This window comes from Nothobranchius furzeri, chromosome 11, assembly GCF_043380555.1.
Source record: "Nothobranchius furzeri strain GRZ-AD chromosome 11, NfurGRZ-RIMD1, whole genome shotgun sequence".
Classification (NCBI taxonomy): domain Eukaryota; kingdom Metazoa; phylum Chordata; class Actinopteri; order Cyprinodontiformes; family Nothobranchiidae; genus Nothobranchius; species Nothobranchius furzeri.
The window spans coordinates 32,089,764-32,117,696 of record NC_091751.1 but is presented as its reverse complement, the minus strand read 5'-3'; the positions used below and the strand labels follow the sequence as shown (position 1 = coordinate 32,117,696).

At 46.6% G+C, this 27,933-nt stretch overlaps 1 protein-coding gene across 3 annotated transcripts in view; it reads right to left on the bottom strand.

Moving 5' to 3' along the window:
• Window positions 1-27,933, bottom strand: part of col16a1 (collagen, type XVI, alpha 1) — a 116,568-nt gene that overhangs the window by 50,988 nt on the left and 37,647 nt on the right. For all 3 annotated transcript variants that reach the window (XM_015955982.3, XM_015955983.3, XM_015955984.3), the window contains exons 5-12: window positions 19,180-19,303; window positions 18,244-18,525; window positions 16,960-17,040; window positions 12,810-12,878; window positions 6,450-6,482; window positions 2,712-2,762; window positions 2,476-2,508; window positions 2,257-2,301 (exon numbers count right to left, since the gene is read on the bottom strand). In XM_015955982.3, coding sequence (XP_015811468.3) covers window positions 2,257-2,301; window positions 2,476-2,508; window positions 2,712-2,762; window positions 6,450-6,482; window positions 12,810-12,878; window positions 16,960-17,040; window positions 18,244-18,525; window positions 19,180-19,303 — 718 coding nt within the window. The remainder of the gene's footprint in view (window positions 1-2,256; window positions 2,302-2,475; window positions 2,509-2,711; window positions 2,763-6,449; window positions 6,483-12,809; window positions 12,879-16,959; window positions 17,041-18,243; window positions 18,526-19,179; window positions 19,304-27,933) is intronic.

Here is a 27,933-nt window from a genome sequence, read left to right as displayed (position 1 = left end):
CACACACACACACATGCACGCACACACACACACACACACACACACACACACACACACACACACACAAGCACATGTGCACATGCACGCGTGCACACACACACACACACATACACACACACCAATACACACACACACTGACACACACATGATGTGGCGAGGGTGAGAAGGGTTGGTCTGAGTGTCAGAAAGTGCTAAAGTGGGATCACTAGACTTTACACAGAATGGTCTGAAAAAAGAGAAAATGTCTTGTTGAGGTCAGAGGTCAAACTGGTTCTAGATGATACCAGCAGCTCAGATCATCTCTGGTTCCTACCAAGGTCTGCAGAACCACTCCAGCTGCTCCAGATGGATTCCAGCACCAGGTGTGTCTCATGTCAGCTAAGATCAGGAACCTGAGGCTACGACTCACACAGGACCACCAGAGCTGGACCAGAGGAAACATCTTTCCTGGTCTGATGAGTCTGGAGCTGAGCTGCATCCTAACCCTAACCCATCTTCTGATGCTGCTTCCAGCAGGATCACGCACCATGTCACATGCACGTGAGTTCACTGGACTCCAACGGCCTCCACAGTCACCAGATCTCAGTCCAGTTCAGAACCTTTGGGATGTGGTGGAACGTAAGGTTCTCATCATGGATGGAGCTGATGCTGTCATGTCAGGATGGACCAGAACCTCTGAGGACTAGAACCTCTGAGGAAGGTTTCCATCATCTTATTGAATCTTCTTCCGGCTCTTGGAGAGCACAGACACTTTTTTCCTCCTCTCCTCCCTATCTTATCCCAAGGCTCTTTGTCTGTCTTTGGGTGTACGGCGCTTCCGCATTTTTTCTGGAAACTGGAAATGATTAAAATGGACCTGGTCAGTTGGTCTCTCAACACGACTGACAAAATTTTTTCAACAATGAGAACTGGAGAAGGGGCTCCCGGTTGCCCCTCTGGGAAAGAGCCAGCTGGGCATATCATGGACTCCTGGAAACAGTGGAACCTGATCTGCCTCTCTCAACTGTCTGTAGAGGATTCTGAACACGTATGTATATTTGTGGTGTTGGTGTCAGGTTTTTTGCTTTTTGGCCTGAGCGGTTACCTGGCTTACCAGAAAATTAATGAGCTGTCGAGGGATACTGGCTAGATCCCGAAGCTCAGGGATGGATTACACCGCGCTGTGAACGCACAAACTCATATAATTGTCGACATGAGTCGTAAGCTTGGAACTTTGGCTGAGATTCATGCTCTGGCACAGAAGGTTGATGCCATCAAGGATAAAGTTGATGGATCAGCACGGATTGGGATAGATTAATTTACGCCATTATTGGATTAAGAGGGGTTGGAGATCAACAGAACTTTAAGACAGAGAGGAAATGATCTCTGTCTGGCCCCAAAACAAGTTCGTATCTGAATCTGGTTCCCTTGAGCCTGTGAGGCTGAAGTGATTACTCCCCCTCAGAAGAAATGTGGAATGCTGCCGTCGCCATAGCAACTCTGTCTCCCTATTCCAGCCTGGGCGGAACTGTGACCGGTGAAGGCCATTGAACCGTTTCCAGGAGTCACTGTGCTCTCTAACCCAAATACCTCCTTCCTCTGTCCAAACGGAGGTGACGAGTGCTGCTTACCGCGGCTGCATGCACTGATGTGTGGAGAGTCCCAAACCCACCACCCCACCTAGTGGACACTTATGTTGTGTAATGTCTGAAGTCTGTTGCATTTCTGCCTGAGGTGTTTTTTGCATAGCAAAGCTGCCCTCCCTGTGGAGGGTAACTCTGAAGTGCCTTTTTTCCTCCACCTGACCCAGTCCTCATATATAAACCCTCTGATCTCTATTAAGGTAGCGCAACTCGGGTTTCGAATGACCACAGTCACCAATTCTTGTCATGTGTCTATGCCTATGTATGTATGTCTGATCTCAGAACTGTGTGTACTGAAACTCTAATTTCCCTCTGGGATTAATAAAGTATCTTTGAATTGAATTGAATTGAATTGAATTTAGAATGAAGGTGGCTCTGAAGGAAAAAGGGGTCCTACCTGCGAGGTGTACCTCATAAAGCTGAAACCTGGAGGTTTTTTCCTTCATATCTTAATGCATATTTGGACTCACATATATTATCTCACTACTAACACCACAATCCTCTCTCCACTTGGTCTGAATGCTTGAAAATGAGATTTTGTATTCCAATCAAACTCCAAAGCTACAAGGGGTTAGCTGTGTTGAAGGCACTGGGACGCGCTGCAGTAACCTGCAGCAGGAACTCTGGCACTCACCGGCTCGCCTTTCTCTCCCTTCTGGCCTTGGGGTCCCTCTGTGCACTGGGGTTAGAGACATTCAGTTGGCATGTGTCATCACACAATACTATTGGCACAAAATTCTGGCTAACAGCGCTGCATGCCAACTAACAAAAGACTGTTTTTTTTCCTTCTTCCTTTCTGTGAAGCACAGCATATCATGCCATGAGAGTGAGAGGCAGTGAAAATGCTACTTACTGGCCCTGAACTGGAGCCAGAACAGGCATCACCCTGAGACAGAGAGAGACGAGAGATGAAGGATGAGTGCTTTTAGGTGTGGCATGGAATCAGAGCAGGATAAATAATGTGGTTAGCTGGTATCAGTCCAGCTCATATTAAGTATCAGCAGCATCACAGTTAAAGATCTGGGCCTGCTCATACACATACCAGCATCATAAATCCCATTATAGTTATTTACATTACTTCATACTCACCCGATCGCCTTTTTCCCCTTTTAACCCAGCAACTCCGCCAAAGTTCAATACCTGAAACACACACCAGCACACCGTCACACAGCCCTCTGTCTTAATCCACAGCAGATAGATGCTGGTAAGGATCAGCGATCCTTACGTTTGCTTCCCTACCCGGGAGTAAACAACATGTACACTACAAACTGACACACACACAGACAGTTATTCATTTTTATTTAATACCAACTGAAGGAATTTGTGGGGAATTGCAATTATTCCTATCGCCTGGCAGTGGCACTCTTGCACAAAAACTAAAGCACGCTGAGTCCCCGGCTGCTGCTGCTCTGCAGCTCCCGTATGCAAGAAGATACAGACATGTCTCCCGTGGGAGCAGGAGATCAATAGGAATGTCTGCTTCCCACAATGCAGGAGAGAGCAGAGCAGCTGCGCCTGAAGGAGGCCACAGCCATGCACATGCCAAATACGGACGGAAGTAATACAGAACTGAAGCATTTTTTGGCAGAAGCGGGTAATTGAAGCTGAATTACCGTAGCCCGCGTTACTCAGTGTTGCTTTCACACACCAGGAAGTTTGCAATATGCTGAAGCTGTGACTACCAGCTTGCTGAGACAACAGAAGAGAGCTTGTAACAGCTCAGTGACAATGTGTAGTTCTGCCTCTTCTTTATCCCCATCTTGCTCCTATGGGCTACAAGCCTATCAACAGCTGCGAGATCCAGCTGCAGGAATGAGTCAGTGGTTCTTATGTGTTCCTGTGGGCGGGAGCTGGTCAGAAAACTGAGCCAGAAGGTCACAAGCAGAAGATCTCAAACCGATAAGTCGAGGGTCTAAACCTGATCATGACCAGGTCCTGAACATTGTGAGGAGAAATGCCCTTTAATTAGGTTTCCTTACATCAGTGTTGTGATGTGACCTGAAGCTGATCTAACACTGGTGCTTAGGGTAAGGGTTAGCGTTAGTTGGGTGCTCTGCACTTTAGGCTCATATTTGCAACAAACCACTTCTGGCCTTAAAGCCTCCAGATGGGGTATCAGGACTAGCACCTTCATCGCTTCCTGTCATATCCAGTCCTAAACATGTCTACTGTCCTCTGGTGAAGGATCTACGGGAGGAACCATCATTTTATTTATTCATCACCATGTTATAGAATTTAGGGCTGAAAATGTTACAACATAATTAATAATATTCATATTTTGCATTATTTCTTATTTTTGTTTGAAAGTCTGTTGCCTGCTGCCTCTGAACACAAAAACTGTGGAAAGGAGGGAAAAAGAAACAGCATCCCGGGATGGTATCGGTGTAATAATATATAAGGTTTTTGTGCAGACTGGTGGAGCTGAGCCTTTTAACTCACCTGGCCCTGATGTAGAGGGATTGCTATAGAAGAGCGGCTGATTAAGCATGACATGAACACTGATGAAAGCTGGCTTGTGACAGCTTTTGGGATTAAGAGCGAGAAGTTGAATCCAACACATATTCAGATCCTTCATTAACATTATCACAATAATTCACCCCCACTTGGTGTATTGTTGGCACTGAAGCAGTTACAATGTTAGCCTTTCATTATCTTAGCAATTCCATAGTCGATATATTATCTCTGCCCTGAGAGACAAAATAGCGTAGCCTGCATTATTCAACCAAATAGAATTTGTGTTTTATTTTTCACAGGTCGGTGCCCCTTGTGGCGGGGAGGCCACGCGCTCCAGCCCTGGTAATAACCTACATTGAGGAAATCAGGAGAGGCAGCCAGATACATTAGGACGCAAACACAGGAGCAATACAATGAAGCGTCTGGAGTTTTGTATTCTATTTGTGAACAGAACATGCCCATTGTAGGTGAATGGCAAAATTAATAGGCAGAAGCAACTCCCGACTGAGACTCTGAGCATAATGAGGCGTAAATCAGTTCAGTCAGCCAGCAAGGGTCTGAGAAAGACAGGAAGGAGACAGATGCACAACACGCGTAACTGTAATAATGTCCTCTGCATAGTTCTGGAAACCCACGTTTCCTTTTTATGCGTTGTCTTTAGTGGGTAAAGGTTACACTTCTAGCACGCTGACTTTGTGTGTTCACCTGGAATCTTGTTATTCATTTTGTTCTGTCTCTTCTCTAAGTGTGTGTGTGTGCTTCTGCAACAAGTGGGATTAATCAAGTCTATTCTATTCTATTCTATTCTAGTTAAGTTCCAACATATGTACAAGTAAACCTACAACAAACAGTGAGGAAACACGTGTTTGTTCCATTATTTGTTTGCTGTAATACTTCTTGGCAAAGGATCTTATATCATTTGATTATCTGATTGGATGTCGTTACTGTGAGATAGAAGTTGTAAGAATTGTGTATCTGTGGAATGAAAAACACAGATAAACGTGTGGGTACGCCTCCCAAAAGTCCCAAATTCTCCTGCCACATTCTCCTGGTGGTGTTCACATGGCATCCGAGATGCTAGTTGAACTGGACAAGTTCTCCTTTCTTTAGTAATCAGGAGAAACAACAACATAATGGACATTTTAACCCTTTGTTATCTGCATCACTGACATCACAGATCAGGAGATCAGACTCTTTAAGCATTACTCCAACACAACTGTTCTACGTGTCTGTCTATGCCTAGAAACATAGACAGGGTTTACCTCTGCGTGGTGGTCTAGTCACGCTCCATTAGAGTCTGGTCAAGCCTACCCTTGGCCTGACTGGTGGGCCAATCACAGTGCTCTATCTGTTTGGTGGGTGGGATGATGCCACGAAGCAAATCAACAAAGATGGCAGTGGCTCGTTTGAAATGGCTTTGGCATCATCTTTGGACTATTTAGACTTTTCTTTAAGCCAAGAACAGATAGAGGTACTAAAATCCTTTATTCAGAAAAAGGATGTATTTGTCTTCTTCAACAGCTTTTGGTGGACTGCCCTGTTGATGGACATCTGCAGCGGTGAGTATGACATTGGTCGCTGTCCAATAGCAGAGCCAGCTTGACAGACAACAAACGATCCCGCCCCAAGACTGAGCTCTGTCTATAGGTCGTGGCCAGATTACATTCACAGACATCGGAGGGCTTGCCAGGCTACGAGTAAACACCAGTGCAGGAGAGTTCCACATGAGTGGGTAGCAGCACATCTAACTGGACTTTTCATGTGATGAATGCAGAATCACTACCTGCCAGTAAAAGGGACTCATTCAGTGATGTAAGATTTATCTCCATGAAGCATTTAAACGGTAAAGAAACAATCAGCCAAAAATGATCTTCCTTTGTTTAGTGCTGTTACTAGACTGATGTTCAATTTAACAATTAAACATAAAAAAACTCTCAGTCCAAATCTGCCTGTTCTGTTTGGAATGTGGATGAAGAACCAGAACGTGGAGGACATGATCATATGTTGTTCTCTGAACCAAAGGCTCCACGAGGTTCAGTTTGAGCCAGCTGTCCCAGAAGTCTCATTAAAATGTCAGTAAAAGACGTGTGTGTGTGTGTGTGTGAGTGCATGCATTTGCATGCATGTGTTTGCATGCGTGTGTGTGTGTGTGTGCGTGTGTGTGTGTGTGTGTGTGTGTGTGTGTGTGTGTGTGTGTGTGTGTGTGTGTGTGTGTGTGTGCGTGTGCGTGTGCGTGTGCGTGTGTGTGTGTGTGTGTGTGTGTGTGTGTGTGTGTGTGTGTGTGTGTGTGTGTGTGTGTGTGTGTGTGAGAGAGAGAGAGAGAGAGAGAGAGAGAGAGAGAGAGAGAGAGAGAGAGAGAGAGATTGTTCTTACTTTTTCTGCAAGATCTTTGGATGCAAAAATATCCTGTTGGTGAAAACAAAAGAAAAAACAGCTTATTTATGTTTCTGTAAAGCATTCATCACTGGTAAGCTGATGCATTTTTCTGATGAATGTGCAGCATTCTTATTTCTATTGCAATCCATTACATCAGATGAACAACAATAAAATATGAAACGGGGACACACACGGGTCATTAGCAGATATTCTTTACCCTTAAAAATATCGATGGCGATATAAAAAAAATGAGAAGTACAGCATCTCATGAGCCCCCGAGGTGTATAAAGAGATGGACCTGGCTCTGCACAGAATAAAAAACTGGATCTGAAAAAAGTCGTCAAAAGGTAGAGAAGGAAGTGGAAAGCTGAGTGAAAACAATTGGCACAAGATATCAGTTAGGAGAAAATAAAGAGTTTTGGGGAAGGTGAAGGAGGGAGAAATCGTTTACAGGTGCTGCTGGACTCCCTCATAAAAAAAGAGTCAAGTAGTCAGACAGAGGCTCTAGAGGGGAAAAGGCACACAGAGGAGTTTGGATCTTTTGAAGCCTGGGTGACCTTTCAGCCAGGAACTGGGTTGAAAGCACAGAAAAACTGATGTTTACGATGCTGCCAGATAAGAAACAGTGAGGGTGAGATTTGTCGTATCTCAGGACGGCCGTAAAGGCTGTGACCCACACACACAGACAAGCACATAACCCTGAACTGAACCCTTATTTGATACGAGCTGCAAAGAAAGGTTGTTTGACATCACCAGAAGATGGGGTTTAGTGCTGAGGGTCAGATTAGTCAATTATGCCTCTTGTATCCCGCTGCCCTGCTGGTGCAGCAGCTATTACAACCTGCTACAAAAAATGAGTCCAGTCAACAGAACTTTAGAGAAAATCTTCAGAAAGATCACAAAATGCTCAGTTTGCTGATGGGATCTGAGTTAAGCCTCTAAGCTCAGCTAGCTGAGCAGCTAAAATGATATTTTCCTTCTTTGTAATCAAGGATCCACCAGAAGCTGCTGGATTTCACACATTTTCCTTGTACAGAATTTATTTATTAGTGTTGTTTACAGATTTCCTGTAACATGCCGTCTTGGATGCTGATAGATGTCATCAGCCAGCCCTGTAAAACTACTCCCCAGTGTCTCCACTTCAGCATCATGTTACCTGCATCCTCAGTCTTTCCTGTTTTGTCTCTTCAGCTTCTTTATTTCATTTTTTCACATCATTTGTGGTACTCACTTCCTTCATTTGCACACATGCATTTTGTCTCAGAAGAAGTGATGGAACAACAAAGCAGGCCAGTTGGGCCAGCTCCTCCGGGGGAATCTTTAGGTGTTCCCTGAGCAGCCGAGAGACATAGTCCCTCCAGTGTGTCCTGGGTCTTCTTTTAGGCCTCCTCCTGGTTGGACGTGCCTGGAAAACTTCACCAGGAGGCATCCTAAGCAGATACCCGAGCCACCTCAACTGGCTGCTCATGACGTGGAGGACCAGCGGATCTACTCTGAGCCCCTCCCGGATGATCGAGCTTCTCACCCTGTCTCTAAAGGAGAGCCCAGCCACCCTGGGAGAAAACTCATTTTGGCCGCTTGTATCCGCGATCTCGTTCTTTTGGTCACTACCCAAAGCTCATGACCATAGGTTAGGGTAGGAACGTTGATCGACCGGTAAATCGAGAGCTTTGCCTTCTGACTCAGCTCTCTCTTCACCACGACAGACCGGTAAAACGCCCGCATCACTGTAGATGCAGCACCAATCCACCTATCGATCTCACGCTCCATCTTTCCCTCACTCGTGAACAAGACCCTGAAAAACTTAAACTCCTCCACTTGAGGCAGGACCTCTTTGTTAAATTGGGTCTGTTTCCTCCAAACTTGTAAATATTTATTTAATCATGCATTTTTATAAACTTATGGTATAATCCCTGTTCTAATCACTCCTTAGTGGTGGGTTCTGGAAATTTTGGTGCACCCATGGAGGGTGGAATCTGTAATGCCCATCAGAACTTCACCTAAACTTTTTAACCCTTCCACTGTCCTATCACATGACCCCTCCAGGACTGGGGGTGTTTAAACATGGTTGATAGTTTATCCCTGGGCAAGGGTGAAGTGGTGCACTCCTAAAAAGATAAAAACGCACCTGGGGCCCATCTGACCCCATTAACAATGTGGGAGGGTTAGAGCAGTCGTAGTTTCCTTTAGGTAAAATTTAATAAAAAAACAGCAAAAATTCAGATACAAAGAAGGTGCATTTCACAAATATTTGACTGTCAGCGACCCTCGTGACCTCCATACACACAAGCTCACAAATGCTTGATGCACAGAGTTTAATGTAACATCACTTAGGTAGGCTTTGTTTACTAGAAGCTGCTCTTACAAAACATCAGAGCTACAGGCTGGAACCGTGGACGTAGAAGCTCCAAAGCTGCACTGTGTAGGAAAACTTACAGATAGATTATAAATGTCAGGCTGCTGCCCCCACAACCCGACCCTAGATAAACAGAGGGCAATTAATGGATGGATGGATGGATGGATGGACGGACGGATGAAAGGATGGAAGGATGGATGGATGGAAGGATGGATGGATGGATGGATGGATGGATGGATGGATGAATGGATGGAGGGATGATGGATGGATGAAAGAATGATAGATGGATGGATAGATGGATGGATGAAGGGATGGATGGATGGATGGATGGATGGATGGATGGATGGATGAATGGATGGTAGATGGATAGATGGATGAATGTAGATGGATGGATCGATGGTAGATGGATGGATGAATGGATGGAGGGATGATGGATGGATGAAAGAATGATAGATGGATGGATAGATGGATGGATGAAGGGATGGTAGATGGATAGATGGATGGATGAAGGGATGGTAGATGGATAGATGGATGAATGTAGATGGATGGATGGATGGATGGATGGATGGATGGATGGATGGATGGATAGATGGATGGAGGGATAAATGGATGAATGGATGGGATAGTTTAATGTCCATTATTGGGATTTTGAGAGGTTGAGGACCAACAAACTGTAAGACAGAGAGGAAATTATCTCTGGCTGGCCCCAAAACAATTTCTAATTGGAATCTGGCGCCCTTGAGCCTGCAAGGTTCCAACGAAAACTCCCCCCTCAGAAGATATGTGGAATGTGCCGTCGCTATGGCAACTCAACACTGTCTCCTATCCCAGCCTGGGCGGGAACTGCGGGAAGGCCGCTGAAACGTTCCAGGGTCACTGCAACCCTCCAACCCTCAATACTCCTCCCCCTATCCACACTAAGGTGACATGCGCTGATTCTATCGTGGCTGCAGGAACTGAAGTAGGGATAGTCCCAACCCACCACCCCACCTAGTGGACACTTATGTTGTGTTGTCTGAAGTCTGTTGCCTATCTGTTTGAGTTGTTTTTTTGCAGAGCAAAGCTGCCCTCCTGGGTAACTGAAGTGCCTCTTTTCCCTCCACCTGAACCAACTGTCATGTAACCATCTTATCTCTATTAAGGTAGCGCGACTCGGGTTGCGAATGACCACAGTCACCAATTCTTGTCATGTGTCTTTGCCCATCTATGTCTGATCTCTGAATTGTGTGTACTGAAACTCTAATTTCCCTCTGGGATTAATAAAGTATCTTTGATTTGATTTGATTTGATTTTGATGGAGGGATGGTAGATGGATGGATGGTATGGATGGAGGGATGGATGGATGGTAGATGGATGGATGGATGGTAGATGGATGGATGGATGGATGGATGGATGGATGAATGAAGGGATGGTAGATGGATGTGTTACGGTTGCCAGTCTGGCCAGGGAAGAGCAGGAGCCAGGATCACCCAGCTCTGGTGAAACAGCCTGACACCGCCCCTCCTCCTCTCTCCCGGGCTGCTGAGGAGCAAAGCTGAGCTGAATCTTCCTTGATTGCCAACACCTGTATAAAAAGGCTGTGCCTTCAGCAGTCTGGGAGGCAGCAGTGCAGGGGTTCTGCTGTCCTCCAGGTTTTATTTAGTTTCAACCCCTTTTTGTTTGGATTTGTTGAGTTTTAAACCCATAATTCAAACATTCAGGGTGATTTATCCAGGGTGTCAGTGTGTTACTTTAAGTAATTCCTCTGTGAGAGGAAAACATTTATCGAAATGTCTCTCTCTCTCTCTCTCTCTCTCTCTCTCTCTCTCTCTCTCTCTCTCTCTCTCTCTCTCTCTCTCTCTCTCTCTCTCTCTCTCTCTCTCTCTCTCTCTCTCTCTCTCTCTCTCTCTCTCTCTCTCTCTCTCTCTCTCTCTCTCTCTCTCTCTCTCTCTCTCTCTCTCTCTCTCTCTCTCTCTCTGTTCTTTATGAAAAATTCGAAAAAAGAAGATAAACTGCAGGAAAAGGAGCCGGGTAATAAAAACGGTAGGTGTGAGTCTCATAGTCCATAATGATGAGTTTACAGGTCTCAGCAAGTCGGCTGACTTTCGTTCCACATTTCTGCACAACACCCAAAACATAGAAAGTCTCGGGCTGAATCTGCTCAAGGCATCTCTGTTTGGAGGCTCAGTGCAGACTTTCCCTTTAATAAGAACATCAATGTTGCTTTCTAGGGTTTTTTAAACCCTTTATTTGTATCACCCACCTATGAGCACCCAACTGCACACCAAATCAAACTGAACAATAATAAAGTCAGCAGTAAGAAACAGAGAGAGAGAGTGGAAGTGACGGATAGGAAGAAACATGAGATGTTTGCGTCGGTAGCTGGAAGCATCAATGGGATTGATTGCTACATCCCGCAGTCTGCCAGAGCTGCAGCTCTTAAGTTAACACCAGCGAGTACAAACAGCAGCCCAGATGAATAAATAACTGAATTTAGATTCCCTGATGTGAGCGATGAAATGAGAATGATACACAGAATAAATTCATGTGTCTTTGTTGAAGCAATCATCAAACCAAAGTCTGTATAACACTCTGAAGGCTAGAAGCAGAATATCAATGTGTTTTCTGGTTTAGTTTTCATGGTTTCATTTGAGGAGAGAACAACTAAGGCTTTTGACAAATTGGCTAGAGTCAGTGTTCCAGCTGGAGCATCTGAGACAGCTCACTGTGTGTCTTTGTTGCCGCTGTACTTTAGCTGTTCCTACTGGCACAGCGGCTGTTGGAACGTGGAACCCAGACACGATGGATGACACCAGCTTCTCTCTTTTAAATTAGCTGCAGCACTTCATCTCTTCTTAATTATTTATAATCAGAGTTCTGACCAGTTAAACTGCTTTGGGTATCAGAATTTAACTGTTTTAAAGCACGCACACACACACAAACACACACACGCACATACACACACACGCACGTACACACACACATGCACATACACACGCACACACGTGCACACACACACACAAATCATTTGATCAAATCAAAAGGAGGATAAACTCACGTTCAGAGTTCCTTTGTAATAATAGTAATACATCAAACTTATATAGTGCTTTTTAGGACGCTCATAGATGCTTTCATGCACTCTCTCATTCACACACTGCTAGTGATGGTAAGCTACTTTGTAGCCACAGCTGCCCTGGGGCGGTCTGACAGAGGCGAGGCTGCCATTTGGTGCCGTTGGCCCGTCTGACCACCACCAACACAGACAAGTTGGGTGGTGTCTTGCCCAAGGACACAGCAGCAGAATACCCCGCTCTACCTCCTGAGCTACTGCTGCCCCGATCCATCATCAGTTCTGACATTTGTTGGAACAGGACATCGTTGTCGTCTTCCTCCGCTTATCCAGGGCCGGGCTGCGGGAACAGCATCCTAACTAGGAAGCTCAATACCGTCCTTTCCCCAGCCACCTCCACCAGTTCCTCCGGCAGGACCCCAAGGCGTTCCCGGACCAGATTGGAGATGTAACCTCTCCAGCGTGTCCTGGGTTGACCTGGGGGGGGGGCTCCTGCCGGCAGGACATTCCCGGAACACCTCCCCAGGGAGGCATCCAGGAGGCATCCTGACCAGATGCCCAAACCACCTCAACTGACACCTTTCGATCCGGAGGAGCAGCAACGTAGCGATTCGGATTGGGACGTAGATCGACCGGTAAATTGAGAGCCTGGCTTTCTGGCTTTCTGGCTCAGCTCCCTGATATATATATATATATATATATATATATATATATATATATATATATATATATATATATATATATATATATATATATATATATATATATATATATATATATATATATATATATAAACATAAGGCCAGAGTAAACTGTCCCGGGTGTACTGTTGTCACATTGAGTTAATATTTAATGTTTTACATGTGCATCTGAAAAGCAGGTTGAGTTGGAAGGGAAACCATTGTGTGTGTGTGTGTGTGTGTGTGTGTGTGTGTGTTAAACAAGCAGTCACCTGGGTAAATGTGTTCTCAACCAGGTCATTCTCAGCAGCTCGGCGACTCTTAGAGGCTTCAGGAGGACACTGGAACCAATCAGAAATGGAACAAAGAGATGGGTTAAAGAATGACAAGTGTTCATGTAAGGGTCCCCTTCACAGAACACAATGGTTTAACTTCTCAGTGGCCTAGTGGTAGAGTGTCTGCCCTGGGACTGGGAGATCAGGGTCCACATCACAGTCGGGTCCTACCAAAGACTTTAAAAATGGGATCCAATGCCTCCCTGCTTGACTCTGAACTTTAATGGGTTGGATTGGGGGTTAAACCCCCAAATAGCTCCTGAGTACAGCCATTGCTGCAGCTCATCACTCCCCATGAGGATGGGTGACACATGGAGATGTAATTTCACCAGTGTGTGATGACGACTAGGGGACTATACCTTTTAACACCAGTCACACAAAACAAGTAGATGTTTATGTCATCAACACTTTATGCTTAGACAAGTCATTAATAAAAGTGTTCAGCACAAATAAACCTTCTTTAGTTTGTTCTTGGGCTTTTTATGTGACAGTTCCAGTCTAGTCTTCTTTTTTCCTGGCATTGGAGTGGTCAACCTAGGGGCGTACACACATGATGCACAGACGGGGGATAAGGTAATAACTGGGGCGGGACCTGCAAGCATCAGAGTTATGCATGCATGATTCATTTGCAGTCTGGAAACAGAGGGGTTAAAGTCTCTAGGACTGGGCCACCTGTGAGAGCTCTGGGATAGACAAGAGTTAGGGATCAGAACTTGTTACATCCATGTTTTTAAAATGTTACAGCTACTGAATGTGTGTGTGTGTGTGTGTGTGTGTGTGTGTGTGTGTGTGTGTGTGTGTGTGTGTGTGTGTGTGTGTGTGTGTGTGTGTGTGTGTGTGTGTGTGTGTGTGTGTGTGTGTGTAACTCGGACATAAATGCTGCTAGGAGGGAGCCCTGCAGCACACACGCCATGAGCCACAGAGAGAAAAAAAAAGATTTTCTCCTTCAGGCCCTTCTAATCAATTTTGCAGCATGAGTCCCTGTTACATACATCTGAAGAGCATCCCACCATGTTTGAGTCCTTCCTTTGAATTCATTTGGTGATGAAAAATCAGCACATGCAGAAACCAACACAAAAACATAGGTACCCTAGAGATCTGTCTAAGAGTAGACAGAGAGGAAGAGTGTGTTTTTAATCTTTAAACTGAACCCGAGAACTGGCTGTTTGCAATTCCTCTCATACCTGAACTGACTGCTGCACTGTTGTTAATCCAATGAATCTGTTTTAGAAATGATAACTGATCTGCAGTTTGAGACAGTATCTAAAGAAAAACACAAGAAAGAAGGAAGAAGGATGGGCAAAGAAAGTGTGAAAGATGCAATTTCAGGCTATTTCTTCAGCTGCAAACAAGATACATTCAATTAGATTTGTATTCACAGTTCCAACAGGATTCACAATCACAGTTGATGAGACATAATTGCACAGATTGGAATATCTCTACAGCACAGGATGACTGGTAAAATATTCATTATTTAACAGAAACAACAAGAAAAACAAATCAGATGGAAAAGCTGAAAACTATGTAAGTGGTGGAGTGCTAAGCATGCACCATGCAAATTAAACCTTAGCAGCCCATTTATTCATAGCTGTTGTTGTGCAACAACCTGGAATTAACTAAGCAAACAAAACGTTGGAGAATTATGAATTTTAAATAAAAGGTGTTTACACAAACAAGCCTCAACAGCAAAAGGAAGGATTGTTTAATAATGTGAACCCAGTGGCTCACTGAGCATTTATGACCAAGTGTCCGAGACACTTGAGAACGTTGTCGAGTTCACTCTTTGCAGAAATTCTAAACAACTTAGAAAAAATGGGATTTTATTTGAAGTTGTTGAAGAAATTCTGATGTGGGGTTGGCTAGCTTTGAAACAGAGGCTTCGTCTATGTCAGTGTTTTTATAAAAGTATTTTCTTTGTCAATGAAAAACGTGCAGAAATGCTTCCCCGCACCACTAGGTGGCGAGAGCTCCACACCTGCAACATTTAGAAATGGAGAGTAAGATTTGGTTTTTGCTACATGTTCCTCATGGATATTTCCTGTTCAATTTGTGATCAAAATACTTGTTGACTTGAGAAAGACAAAAATGTTCATGCGTTGATGCAAAGATTTGTTTTTGAACATATCAGGGGACAAAATTCTCCAGATTATTTTACATTTGTTTCCTATAAGAATATAGAGTAACTAAATTAGCCTGATATGTTGCATTATAGCTTTATTAAAACACAACTATTAGCTTATCGCTGTGCTAGGGCGGCAGCCCAGATTTCTTGCACATCTTTTAAAGTGTGTGCATATTTACAAAATTAAACAACCCTTCATTTGGATGTTGTTCTGCAAATTGTAATATTCCCAAAAGTAAGAAACTGGGAAAGATTCATAGATTTCAGTTTAAAAAGTCACTTTAAAGGACAGCGTAACTCATGGCTTTAATACAATTACCATTGTAGGAACAAATGCCTTGTAAGTCATTCTCTGGGGAACAAAAGCTCTGGTGCACCTGTATTCAGCTGGAGGACAACGTAGCTTCAGAACTCTACCACCGTTTGCTCTTCAATGTTGATGTTTTATCTGGTAGATATGGTGTGTGTGTGTGTGTGTGTGTGTGTGTGTGTGTGTGTGTGTGTGTGTGTGTGTGTGTGTGTGTGTGTGTGTGTGTGTGTGTGTGTGTGTGTGTGTGTGTGTGTGTGTGTGTGTGTGTGTGTGTGTGTGTGTGTGTGTGTGTGTGTGTGTGTGTGTGTGTATGTGTGTGTGTGTGTGTGTGTGTGCTCTGCCTTCTCCATCCCCAGTGAGTCGTGGTGGATGGCTGCTTATACTGAGCCAGCATCCTCTGGAGGTTTCTTCCTGTTAAAAGTGAGTTTTTCTCTCCACTGTCGCTGCATGCTTGCTTAGTATGAGGATTGCTGTAAAGACTCTGACACTAGTCAGTGACTCGATGCAACCTGCTGGGTTCCTTATATAGGATTTTTTTTTACTAATTGGCTTAATGAACTGACCTGTACTGGAATGTTTACAATGTGAAGTGCCGTGAGACGACTCTTGTCGTAATTTGGCGCTATTTAAATAAACTTGAATTGAATTGAATTGTATCTCCAAAAATAGCACAACCCTGCAGGAGTTCTGCTGTGTGGTGGAGTTGCTCATGCAAACAGTTAGCTTCTACTAGCTGATACATTCTCTGCTGTTTCCTGGACGCTAAACCAACAACACCCTTCCCCATCTAGAGTCCAGATGGGTGAGTCCATTAGTGATGGGAATTCCGACCCTTTTTAGAGAGCCGGTTCTTTTGGCTCAGCTCACCCAAAAGAACCGTCTCTTTCGGCTCCCAAGTGGCTCCTCAGATTTTCTGTTGCGTAGAGTACATTTATAACCAAAATAATGCAAAATGTAAAATAATTTACTAATGTAAAAAAAAGCAATATATCAAATATTTATCATTTATATGGATTTAATAACTGAACACTTTAAGAAATCTCCACTTTCCGACTGCTGGCGCTCATTTTCTCAACGTTTCCGTAGCACTCTCCTTTCTCTCACTCGCCTTTTTCCTCCTCCTCTTTCCCTCTTGTCTCCCTCCACCCGCATGTGCTCTGATGTGTGTCTGAGTCTGATCCTCCCTCTTCCCCGCCCCTACTGCTCTGTGTGTGGACCGTCTGGACACGCAGTTACACATGTTGACCAATCCCCTGTAGCTTTCACCAAAGCAAGAGGGGAGGGGACAGCTCCCAATGACGAGCCGGCTCTAAGAGCCGGTTCACTCGCAACTGCCATGTCACTAGAGTTCATGAATGTTAAGTGACAGTGTGACGTAGATCCGTCAGGATTTTCTAATCCTAGAGTTTCACCGTCTATTTTCTATCAGAAGCTAATGCAGGAGATAGGTGTAGGAGACTATTTTCATGTTCAGCCTGCATGGAAACCTCAGAGTGACCTGTTAGAATCAGAAACAATAACTAAAAAATGGTTTCTCAGTGAAGTTGACCTGTAACTGTGATTCCCATCCTAATAATTGTCAGTATTGGGACAGGGAAGAGTCTTCCTTTCCTCGCTACATCACTGATCACAAATGAAATAATCTCCAGTCTCACCCGAGCTCCAGGTATCTCACAGCAAGTCTCTTGGGTGGCAAGCAGCGGGTCACAGTAAAGCATCACCTGCTGAATGTCCATCTGTAAACGAGAGACGGCAGAGAGCAGTTAGGATGTGAGGAGGTGTTCTGCATGCATGACTGAAGGTCCTCAGCTTCATTTATTTTATTTGTTCAAATGAGGTAGTTAACATGGCTAAAGGCCAATTAATTTCTCATTTATATGAATCATTGGGGAAAATTTGTCTGGAGGTTCACCTGCATGTGTGTGTGAGTGTGTGTGTGTGTGTGTGTGTACTTTTATTTACTACATACTGAGGACCACTTTCACCATCTTTCCTATGTGTGCATGCAGTTCTGTGTGTATGTGTGTGTGGGTGGGGGGGGGGGGGGTATGTGTGTGCGTGTGTGTATGTGCATGTGTGTGTGTGTGTGTGTGTGTGTGTGTGTGTGTGTGTGTGTGTGTGTGTGTGTGAGTGTGTGTGTTTGTGTACTTTTACTTACTACATACTGAGGACCATTTTCACCATTTTTCCTATGTGTGTGCATGCAGTTGTGTGTGTGTGTGTGTGTGTGGGGGGGGGTATGTGTGTGCGTGTGTGTGTGTGTGCATGTGTGTGTGTGTGTGTGTGTGTGTGTGTGTGTGCGCGTGTGTGTGTGTGTGTGTGTGTGTGTGTGTGTGTGTGTGTGTGTGTGTGTGTGTGTGTAAACACTCCCTTCATTCTAAGCTCGTTTGCAGATTTATTATCGCCCACAAGCTCAGCTCAACCAGATCTAGAAAATAATCCCAACATCTGCTCAGGAGGATCCTGCATGAATAGGTTTACAGATGAGTACCTCCACACAGAAGCTCCTGGAATCTTCTTTAAATTATTTCCTGACAAAATTAACTGAAGTGTGTTGTTAGCAAAAACATGAACTAAAAAACTAATCAAGGATTCTCTTTTCTTTCACAACATTTTTAAAAAGTTTTTGGAGAAAGAGATATTTAAAGACTGAATAGTAACTCATAAATGCATCTGCAGGGTAATTTAGTAACTTTTCTTTCACTTTTAGTGAAAGCAGCTTTGTGTCGAAAGGTTAGGGGCAATTAACACCTGCGCTGTTGCCGGCAGCTGTGTAAACAAGTCCATATTGGAGAAACTCTTAAACTGACTAGAAAGAAGAGCTAATTGAGATTTAAGGGATTTTTTTCATCCTAAAACAATAAATATATAGTTGACATTAAAGAATTTCCAGGTGAAATTAATAATGAGGGTTATGAGATATAATTAGATCAGCTTACTTGTACTGGACCAGCATCTTCAGCTCGAACACCCAGCAGTGTGTGTCCATCTGTTTTCAGGACGCCTCGCGGCCCAAGAGGCCTTGTTTCGATGGAGTCACAGTCTACATAGAGGGAGACGGCGTTGTGCTGAATGCTGATGGCCAACTTGTGCCAGCGAAGGTCCATCAGGGCCTCCACACCCTCCCCAGTGAAAACACAGCTTACTGGGCCAGCCGCAGGGTCCAGCCCTGCTGCTCGTATAGACAAGGTCCCATCAGGACCGCTGAATTCCACTGAGAGCTGAATTCAAAAGGGAAGAGGCAATAGAGTGGAAATTATTAAAAAGAAAAGGATGGGCTTGTACCCATTAAAGACCACGTAAAATCTAATGTATCTCAGGGTGACTAACAGTGGATCCAACATCCTCACACGCGGCGAAACAAAGCTGTTAAACACAGCAGCAAAGATGAAGTATAAAAGAAAAGACATTAATTACACACACAAGGAGTACGGCCAATCAATCATTCCTAATGAGGCGACTTAGCCTCCATCCGTAATACACACTAAGTATTTAAATCTGGCATCAGACTTCAAGTGATTATCGAGACTCTGAGGGACTCCAGTGCTTCATCATGGAACACATATGAATAATAATGAAGGTAAATGAAAAAGGGGAGCAGGAGATGACTGAGGAAGCGAGGAAAGCTCGTCCGATGAAGAATAACAGAGGACAAAAGGCGACCGGGATGAAAGAGAAACGATTGAAAAGATGTCACACAAGAAAAGAAATCGAAAGGGAAAAGGGGATGACTTTGCAAAAGTGCGATGAGAGGGGACACGAGAAAAGACAGGAAAAAAGTGGGATGATTAAAAGGTGAAAGATCAATGAGTAAAGGCAAAAGGTGAATGAGAGGAGGAATGGATGGTGACAGGAGGAAGGAGAGGGAGCCGCACCTGCGGGTATCCCTGCTGGTCTGATATCTGAAAGAGGTAGATGGTGTCCCGAAGAGCAGCCTTCTTCAAAGCTAGGGTGAAGATGAGGGTGTACTCGTCAGGTAGGCCATGAGGGAACACCTGGCTGGAACACACATAATCACAAGTCATTAGATGAATTAAGTTCCTTAATAACAAAGAAGTACAGCTGATATTAATTTAGCAGCAAACAGAAAAGCCTGGACTTGGTTTGGAAAGTCTGTTGGGATTATTACTGGATCGCTGATTTAAGATTCACAGCTCAGTGGTTTTTCCAACTGCTGTACCATGGCCTCTGGCACAGGAGTCCACCCAGTAACCAGAAGGTTGCAGGTTCGATCCCCACCCAGTCTGTTGTTGTTGTGGTGTCCTTGGGCAAGGCATTTTACCCTGATTGTGTTGTAAAGCACCTCAGGGTTAAAGGACTCTAGAAGATGCCATATCGAACACTGGCCATTTACCCTTTACAGTTACCTTCGCTAGACAAACTAAACAGCCGATTCTAGCTCCGGCTCTTTTAAAGAGGTCCTTCTCCCATATAGGAGTGCAGCGCTGGGAAAGTGGGGAAAAAGGCAAACAAAATCTTAAAATTGCTGGGCATATCGACCGACCGGCTTCGTCCCTTAACCTCCTGAAAACCACTAAACTGACAGTTTACACAGACTACATGACTCTGGTCTGCAGCGGCCTGCAGAACCCAGTGAACCGGGACCCAGGGGCGATCAGCCCTGCCAGGCGACCCAGCAGATCCCAGGGACCCAGATCCCACCAGGCAGTCACCTGGATCAGGCAAACGCCAAAAACCTTAAACCCCCTGACCCGGGAGCCACCAACACTCAGGCAGACCAAGGCACCACACTCCACACCAGGTGTGGCAGGGGGAGGGGAGACGAAGATGTGTAGCAGCACAAGAAGTCCCAGGAGAGGGGAGGAGTCCAGGACCCTACCTGACATATACAGCCATACACATTGACAGTCACACACTCCCTCCCTCATGCTCACACATACACATGAAACCTAAGACTTACAAAAATGAATGTTAGACACACACTCACGCTCCCCATACACACCCTGTTCATTCTGGTCCCGATACTGCTGCACAATAGGTACAACTATCACCAGTTCCCAGATTTAGCCCCTTTCTGCTGGGGTGATGATGAGCAGGCTCCCCCCACTCAACGCTGATCAAAGCCACCCACCAACCAAACCCCGTCCAGATGGCCAGATCCCTCTCCTAGCCTCCAGCCCCAGGAAGCCAAACGACAACAGAGGTGTGCTAAGAACCCTAGTCTCCCTCCACCTGCTCCAATACAGTGTTAGTGTGTGTTGATGAGGTGTATTCAATGGCTGTGGTGAGCAGGCATCGTCTGGCCTACGCCAGCTGATGCCGCCACACAACCCGACTTTCCCCCACAGCCCTCTGTGTCTAAGTGCAGTTTAAAATTGGAAGTGGGCTCTGGCACTCAGGATGAGGCTGAAAGATTCCCTTGCCAAATGCCATTGAGTGTGCTCACTCCCGAGGCCCTAAGTGTGTGTTTGCGTGGAATGTCATTGGTGGAAGTGTTTAATGTGCCAATAAAATTGGGGAGCAGGTTGCCACAGGAATGCGGAAATGGGATCCATACCCGCACCCCCTGACTTGTCCACATCCCAAGGTCCTATGTGCATGATTGTGTGATGATGTGAAGGAGCAGAAGGAGAAAAATGTATGGGGATTGGGAGGAATGGCTAGTTGGACTTAAGCCCTACAGGGAGCCAGCTCCGCCACTGGCCCCAATAGGCAACTCCGTTCCCAAAATGCCACCTAGGGCATGGAGACCCCGGCCCATCTCACCCAGGCCCAAAGCAGCAGCATCGCAGAGCCCCACAGAGTCCGAGGGCACCAACCCAGCCCCACCCCAGCAGAATATCTACTACCATCCCTGCATTTGCACAACTTCCAGAATATGTAAGACATGCGACATCCAGGTATGGTTGGGTTCTCTCCCTCCTAGACATCCCCCTCCCCACTGATTGGATATAGTTGCTTTTATTTCAAAGGAGCCAAGGTCCACTTGAGGCCCCTGAGCCTGGGCCAGGCACTGACACCTGTTCCCGCCTGCTTCCCGGCAGCATACATGTCAGGAGCCAATCCCCAAGGCCCCGCCCAGGTCCCCACACCGTACCGGGCGGCCCCCCACACCCCGAGCCCCCAGTCCTCCAGCCAGACCCGCTCATAGGCGATGCAGCTGCCAGGCAGCAACCCATGGCCACCGCCAAGACCCACCAAGGGGCCCCACTCACAACCGCCAGTAGTCCACCCCTCGAGGCAACCCAGGCACCTCCAGAGCGGGGTAGCAGCCCCCCAGCCCCAGACACCCCCAGTGAACCCACCTCCAGGGAAACATCTGGATATTCCAAACTCAGACCCTACGCCCCATCACCCAAATCATCCCGCAGGAAAATATCAATGAATCAATCAGTGCAGCATTGATTTAGCATATATCAAATACAGGTCATTTAGCTTATAGAATATTAAATAATCTGAACATACACATCTGAAATTGTTTCCTTAAGATGTTATTGTCAATTAGGCTGTAAATTTGTAAAAAAGGATGGACATTAGTTTTTGTGACATAGTGAGTAATCTTCAAGGTATAAAGGTTTATGCCCTGAAGAAGGTCGTGCCGAAATGCGTCGGCGTTTCCTTGTTTAATAAATGAAATCCTCAGAGTGCCTCAAATCACCGGATCTTCTTCCTCATATTCTACAATTTATTTGATGCTGAAGAGCACCTGAGAGTGAGACATAAGTTGTTTCAAATATTCCCCATGGATGCGCTCACTTCCACCTTCGTCTTCGTCTTCGTCTTCCTCCGCTTATCCGGGTCCGGGTCGCGGGGGCAGCATCCCAACTAGGGAGCTCCAGGCCGTCCTCTCCCCGGCCTTGTCCACCAGCTCCTCCGGCAGGACCCCAAGGCGTTCCCGGACCAGATTGGAGATGTAACCTCTCCAACGTGTCCTGGGTCGACCCGGGGGCCTTCTGCCGGCAGGACATGCCCGAAACACCTCCCCGGGGAGGCGTCCAGGAGGCATCCTGACCAGATGCCCAAACCACCTCAACTGACTCCTTTCGATCCGGAGGAGCAGCGGTTCTACTCCGAGTCCCTCCCGAATGTCCGAGCTCCTCACCCTATCTCTAAGGCTGAGCCCGGCCACCCTACGGAGGAAACTCATTTCGGCCGCTTGTATCCGCGATCTCGTTCTTTCGGTCATTACCCAAAGCTCATGACCATAGGTGAGGATTGGGACGTAGATTGACCGGTAAATCGAGAGCCTGGCTTTCTGGCTCAGCTCCCTCTTCCCCACGACAGATCGGCTCAGCGTCCGCATTACTGCAGACGCTGAACCAATCCGCCTGTCGATCTCCCGTTCCCTCCTACCCTCACTCGTGAACAAGACCCCGAGATACTTAAACTCCTCCACTTGAGGTAGGACCTCTCCCCCGACCCGGAGGTGGCAAGCCACCCTTTTCCGGTCGAGAACCATGGTCTCAGATTTGGAGGTGCTGATCCTCATCCCAGCCGCTTCACATTCGGCTGCGAACCTACCCAGCAAGAGCTGAAGGTCAGAGCTGGATGAAGCTAGGAGGACCACATCAACCGCAAAAAGCAGAGACGAGATTCTCCTGCCACCAAACTCGACACACTCCACACCACGGCTGCGTCTAGAAATTCTGTCCATAAAAGTGATGAACAGAACCGGTGACAAAGGGCAGCCCTGGCGGAGTCCAACCCTCACTGGGAACAGGTCCGACTTACTACCGGCTATGCGGATCAAACTCACGCTCCTCTGGTAAAGGGACTGAATGGCCCTTAACAGAAAGCCACCCACCCCATACTCCTGGAGCGTCCCCCACAGGGTGCCCCTGGGGACACGGTCATAAGCCTTCTCCAAATCCACAAAGCACATGTGGATTGGTTGGGCAAACTCCCATGCCCCCTCCATCACCCTTGCAAGGGTATAGAGCTGGTCCACAGTTCCACGGCCAGGACGAAAACCACATTGCTCCTCCTCTATCTGAGATTCAACTATCGATCGGACCCTCCTCTCCAGTACCTTGGAGTAGACCTTTCCAGGGAGGCTGAGGAGTGTGATCCCCCTATAGTTGGAACACACCCTCAGGTCACCCTTCTTAAAGATGGGGACCACCACCCCGGTCTGCCACTCCCTAGGAACTGCCCCCGATGACCACGCAATGTTGTAGAGACGTGTCAACCATGACAGCCCTACAACATCCATAGCCTTGAGATACCCAGGACGAACCTCATCCGCCCCCGGGGCTCCGCCGCTGTGTAGTTGTTTGACTACCTCAGCAACTTCTGCCCCCGAGATCGGACAGTCCATCCCCAGGCCTCCCAGCTCTGGTTCCTCCTCGGAATGCGCATTGGTGGGATTGAGGAGCTCCTCAAAGTATTCCTTCCACCGTCCGACTATAGCCTCAGTTGACGTCAGCAGCTCCCCATCCCCACTGTAAACAGTGTGAGCGAGTTGCTGCCTTCCTCTCCTGAGGCGCCGGACAGTTTGCCAGAACCTCTTTGGAGCCGATCGATAGTCTTTCTCCATGGCCTCACCAAACTCCTCCCACGCCCGAGATTTTGCCTCGGCAACTGCCACTGCTGCACCCCGCTTGGCTATCCGGTACCTGTCTGCTGCCTCCGGAGACCCACAGACCAGCCACGCCCTGTAGGCCTCCTTCTTCAGCCTGACGGCTCCCCGAACCTCTGGTGTCCACCAGCGGGTACGGGGGTTGCCACCACGACTGGCACCGGCCACCTTACGACCACAGCTAGCAACAGCCGCCTCGACAATCGCAGAGTGGAACAAGGCCCACTCGGACTCAATGTCCCCCACTGCTCTCGGGACGTGGTCAAAGCTCTGCCGGAGGTGGGAGTTGAAAACCGTCTTGACAGGTTCTTCTGCCAGGCGTTCCCAGCAGACCCTCACTATGCGTTTGGGTCTGCCAGGTCTACGCAGCATGTTCCCTTGCCATCTGATCCAACTCACCACCAGGTGGTGATCAGTTGACAGCTCCGCCCCTCTCTTCACTCGGGTGTCCAAAACATACGGCCGCAGGTCAGATGATACGACTACAAAATCTATCATCGACCTGTGACCTAGGCTGCCCTGGTACCAAGTGTACCGGTGGGCATCCTTATGTTTGAACATGGTGTTCGTTATGGCCAAACTGCGGCTTGCACAGAAGTCCAATAACAAAACACCGCTCGAGTTCTGATTAGGTGGGCCGTTCCTCCCAATCACACCCCTCCAGGTCAAGCTGTCATTGCCCACGTGAGCATTGAAGTCCCCCAGCAGGACAATGGAGTCCCCTGATGGAGCACTATCTAGCACTCGTCCCAGGGCCTCAAAAAAGGGTGGGTACTCTGAACTGATATTTGGCCCATAAGCACAAACAACAGTCAGGACCCGTTCCCCGACCCGAAGGCGCAAGGAAGCTACCCTCTTGTCCCCCGGGGTAAACCCCAACACACAGGCAGAGAGTCTCGGGGCTAACAAAAAGCCAGCCCCAGCCCTCTGCCTCTCACCCGGAGCAACTTCAGCAAAGTAGAGTGTCCAACCCCTCTCCAGGTCTCGGGTTCCAGAGCCAATGCAATGTGTCGAGGTGAGTCCGACTATATCTAGCCGGTACCGCTCAACCTCTGCCACAAGCGCCGCTCCTTCCCCGCCAGCGAGGTGACGTTCCATGTCCCAAAAACTAGTTTTCTTGTCCGGGGATTGGACCGGCAAGGCTCCCGCCTTGGTCTGCCACCCGATTCGCATTGCACCGGACCCTTCATGTTCCTCCTGCGGGTGGTGGGTCCACAGTTGGACGAGCCCATGTATCCGGTTCGGGCTGGGCCCGGCCGGGCCCCATGGGCGAAAGCCCGGCCACCAGGCGCTCGCTCACGGGCCCCAACCCCAGGCCTGGCTCCTGGGTGGGACCCCGGTAACCCTCCGGGCCGGGTACTCCGACTCTTCATTTTAACCGCCATGAAAGATCCTTCGAACCGTTCTTTGTCTCACCCTTCACCTAAGACCAATTTGTCATGGGAGACCCTACCAGGGGCACTAAGTGCCCCAGACAACATAGCTCCTAGGATCATTAGGGCACTCAAGCTCCTCCACCACGATAAGGTGACGGTTCAAGGAGGAGTCACTTCCACCTGTTTTTGATAATTTTATTCATGCTTTCATAGAATAGATAAAAAAATGATAAATAAAATAAAAAGTCCAGTAACATTAAAAATAATGAAAAGCATCACTGCACTGAACTCTCGCCTTGGGCACCAAATTACCTAGAGCCGGCCCTGTATTAACTTGTATGTGTTAAATAGAAAAAAATAAAATAAAACACCAAACTCTCCCTGGTCCGGTCCTGGTTCCGCCCGCCATCCCAGTTAGACAGGAGCTGCTCATCACGTTATTGTGACACCAGAGCTGGCTCCGTTGGCGCTCATTAGTGCAACTAGATTTTACAAAGTTTTCATAAACACACAACTTAGATCTGTGGCTTGTAGGAAACCAAAACCAGAGCGCACCACGGGAGCGAGATTGTAAGGAGCTTGCACATTTTTGTCGCTTGGGCAGTGCGGAGCGGTGGAAAAACGAGTTTCAACAACGAAATCGACCGGAATACTGATGTACTACCGGTGCAGAGGTGTGGGTTTCTATTAGCAACAGGAAAGGACAGGCACAGCCAGAGAAACGCAGAGGGACTGGACTGATAGAAACGTTTTGAAGCTAAACTGGGGGGAAAGTGTAGGTGTTTAACCTCCTCATTAGAAAAAGTGTCCACATCCCCCGTGGGTGCAACGCCCATGACTCCTGTTATTTATATTTAGCCACTGAGTGACGTCCAGCAAAGTATGGAATTGGGTTTCATCTTCTTATGGGCAGAATTTCTAGATGCAGTATGTTGCATTTGATGGCAAGAAGACCTCATCCTTACTTTTGTGAATGATGTGGTCTTTTTGGTTGCAGCAAGCATTAATGCTAACTCTTCTTGGGGAGTTTCAGAGCTGAGCGTCAAACAGTAGAACCTTGGAGAAGAACCGTTGCTTCTCCAAATCAAAGGTTGTCCAGGTTGCCTTCCTTTTCCTGCGTTTTCCAGGCATGTCCCACTGGGAAGAAGCCCTGGGTCGGACCCACAGCTCACTGGAAGGATCAAGAATACAGTCTCTGTGGTCTTGACAACCCCAAAGAGGAGTTGGGCATTGCCATTGGGTAAGAGACAGCAGCAGAATGTTTTAAATTTCTCCAGATTGAAGCCATTTTTGAATCTGTCTCCATCAGTAAATATGAAGAATGTATAACTTTTGCACAGAAACACATCACTATGGCTAGAATGTCCCTCTAAACATCTGCATATTTTACATACAACTATTTGAGTTAAACTACAATAACATATTACATGAAAACAGGTTACAATAATCTTAATTATAATTGTGTTTCCACACGCCTCTGTGGGCTTTTCATTTCAGTATTTCATTCACCAGCCATCCATGTTTTCTTCTCTTTTATCCACACACACTTTTTGTTACTGTAGCCAGAACATTACAAAGTGTGTGACCCCCCCGGCTTTCATTTTCATAGCAGATACAGTTCAGCAGTTCTCATGCCATGGTTTCGGTCAAGGGCATCTAAGCTCACCAATTCAGTACACACACACACACACACACACACACACACACACACACACACACACACACACACACACACACACACACACACACACACACACACACACACACACACACACACAGAATTGTTAATGCTGGCAGCTGGTCTCCCACTCCAAGAAGTTGGATGGCATTGATTAATGATCGAGGTAGGATACAAGGGAAAACCGCCAACTGCAGAACGTCAAAATAAAGGGAGGATGAGTGGAATGAAAGGTTAGAAACAAAAACACGGAGGGATGGAGAGAGGGAAGTAAAGTACGACGAGGATCCAGGGAATCTACCGTAAAAATGCACAGCTTTAATAATTAATCTACAATGAGGTCTGCAAGTGGACGTGAAGAAAAACAGTGACAGAAAAGAGAAAAATTGCTGTTCATCAGAACAGAGTTTTTGTGTTGTCGATTAGAGAGAGATGAGCTGCAGGGCACAGAAACCACTCACTAAAACTATCGACTTTTGACACCGAAGTACTGCAACCCAGCCCATTACACTGAGGTTTTAAAAAAAATGTAAACACACACACACACACACACACACACACACACACACACACACACACACACACACACACACACACACGCACACACACACAGCTAGAGGAATGAAGTGGGTAGTAGCGGACATTTAATGTTAAAGAAGTCAGATTTCTGGTTGAGGACAGGAATATAAACTGGAGACGTGTGCAGACACCTGTACGCTGACTTCTAAGTATGCTGGAATCAGTTACTTTCAGGCGCTCTGTCTTCGCGTGTAAAATCCGCTACTTACCAGAAGGAATCTTAAACAGCAATAGCTGACACATGGAGCTGCTGTAATGCTGTTACACGCTGTGCTGTTTCCCACATCTTTGTATTTAAACAACATGTAAACAGCTCAGTGAAACGAATGAACTGCTACCATAAGTGGATATATTCTAACGTACAACAAATACACGGTAGAAAGGCAATTAATCCTCCATGCTGGAACACAGTGGCATCTCTCCTCACTGACTCTTCCTGTTTATTCTCTAAGAATAA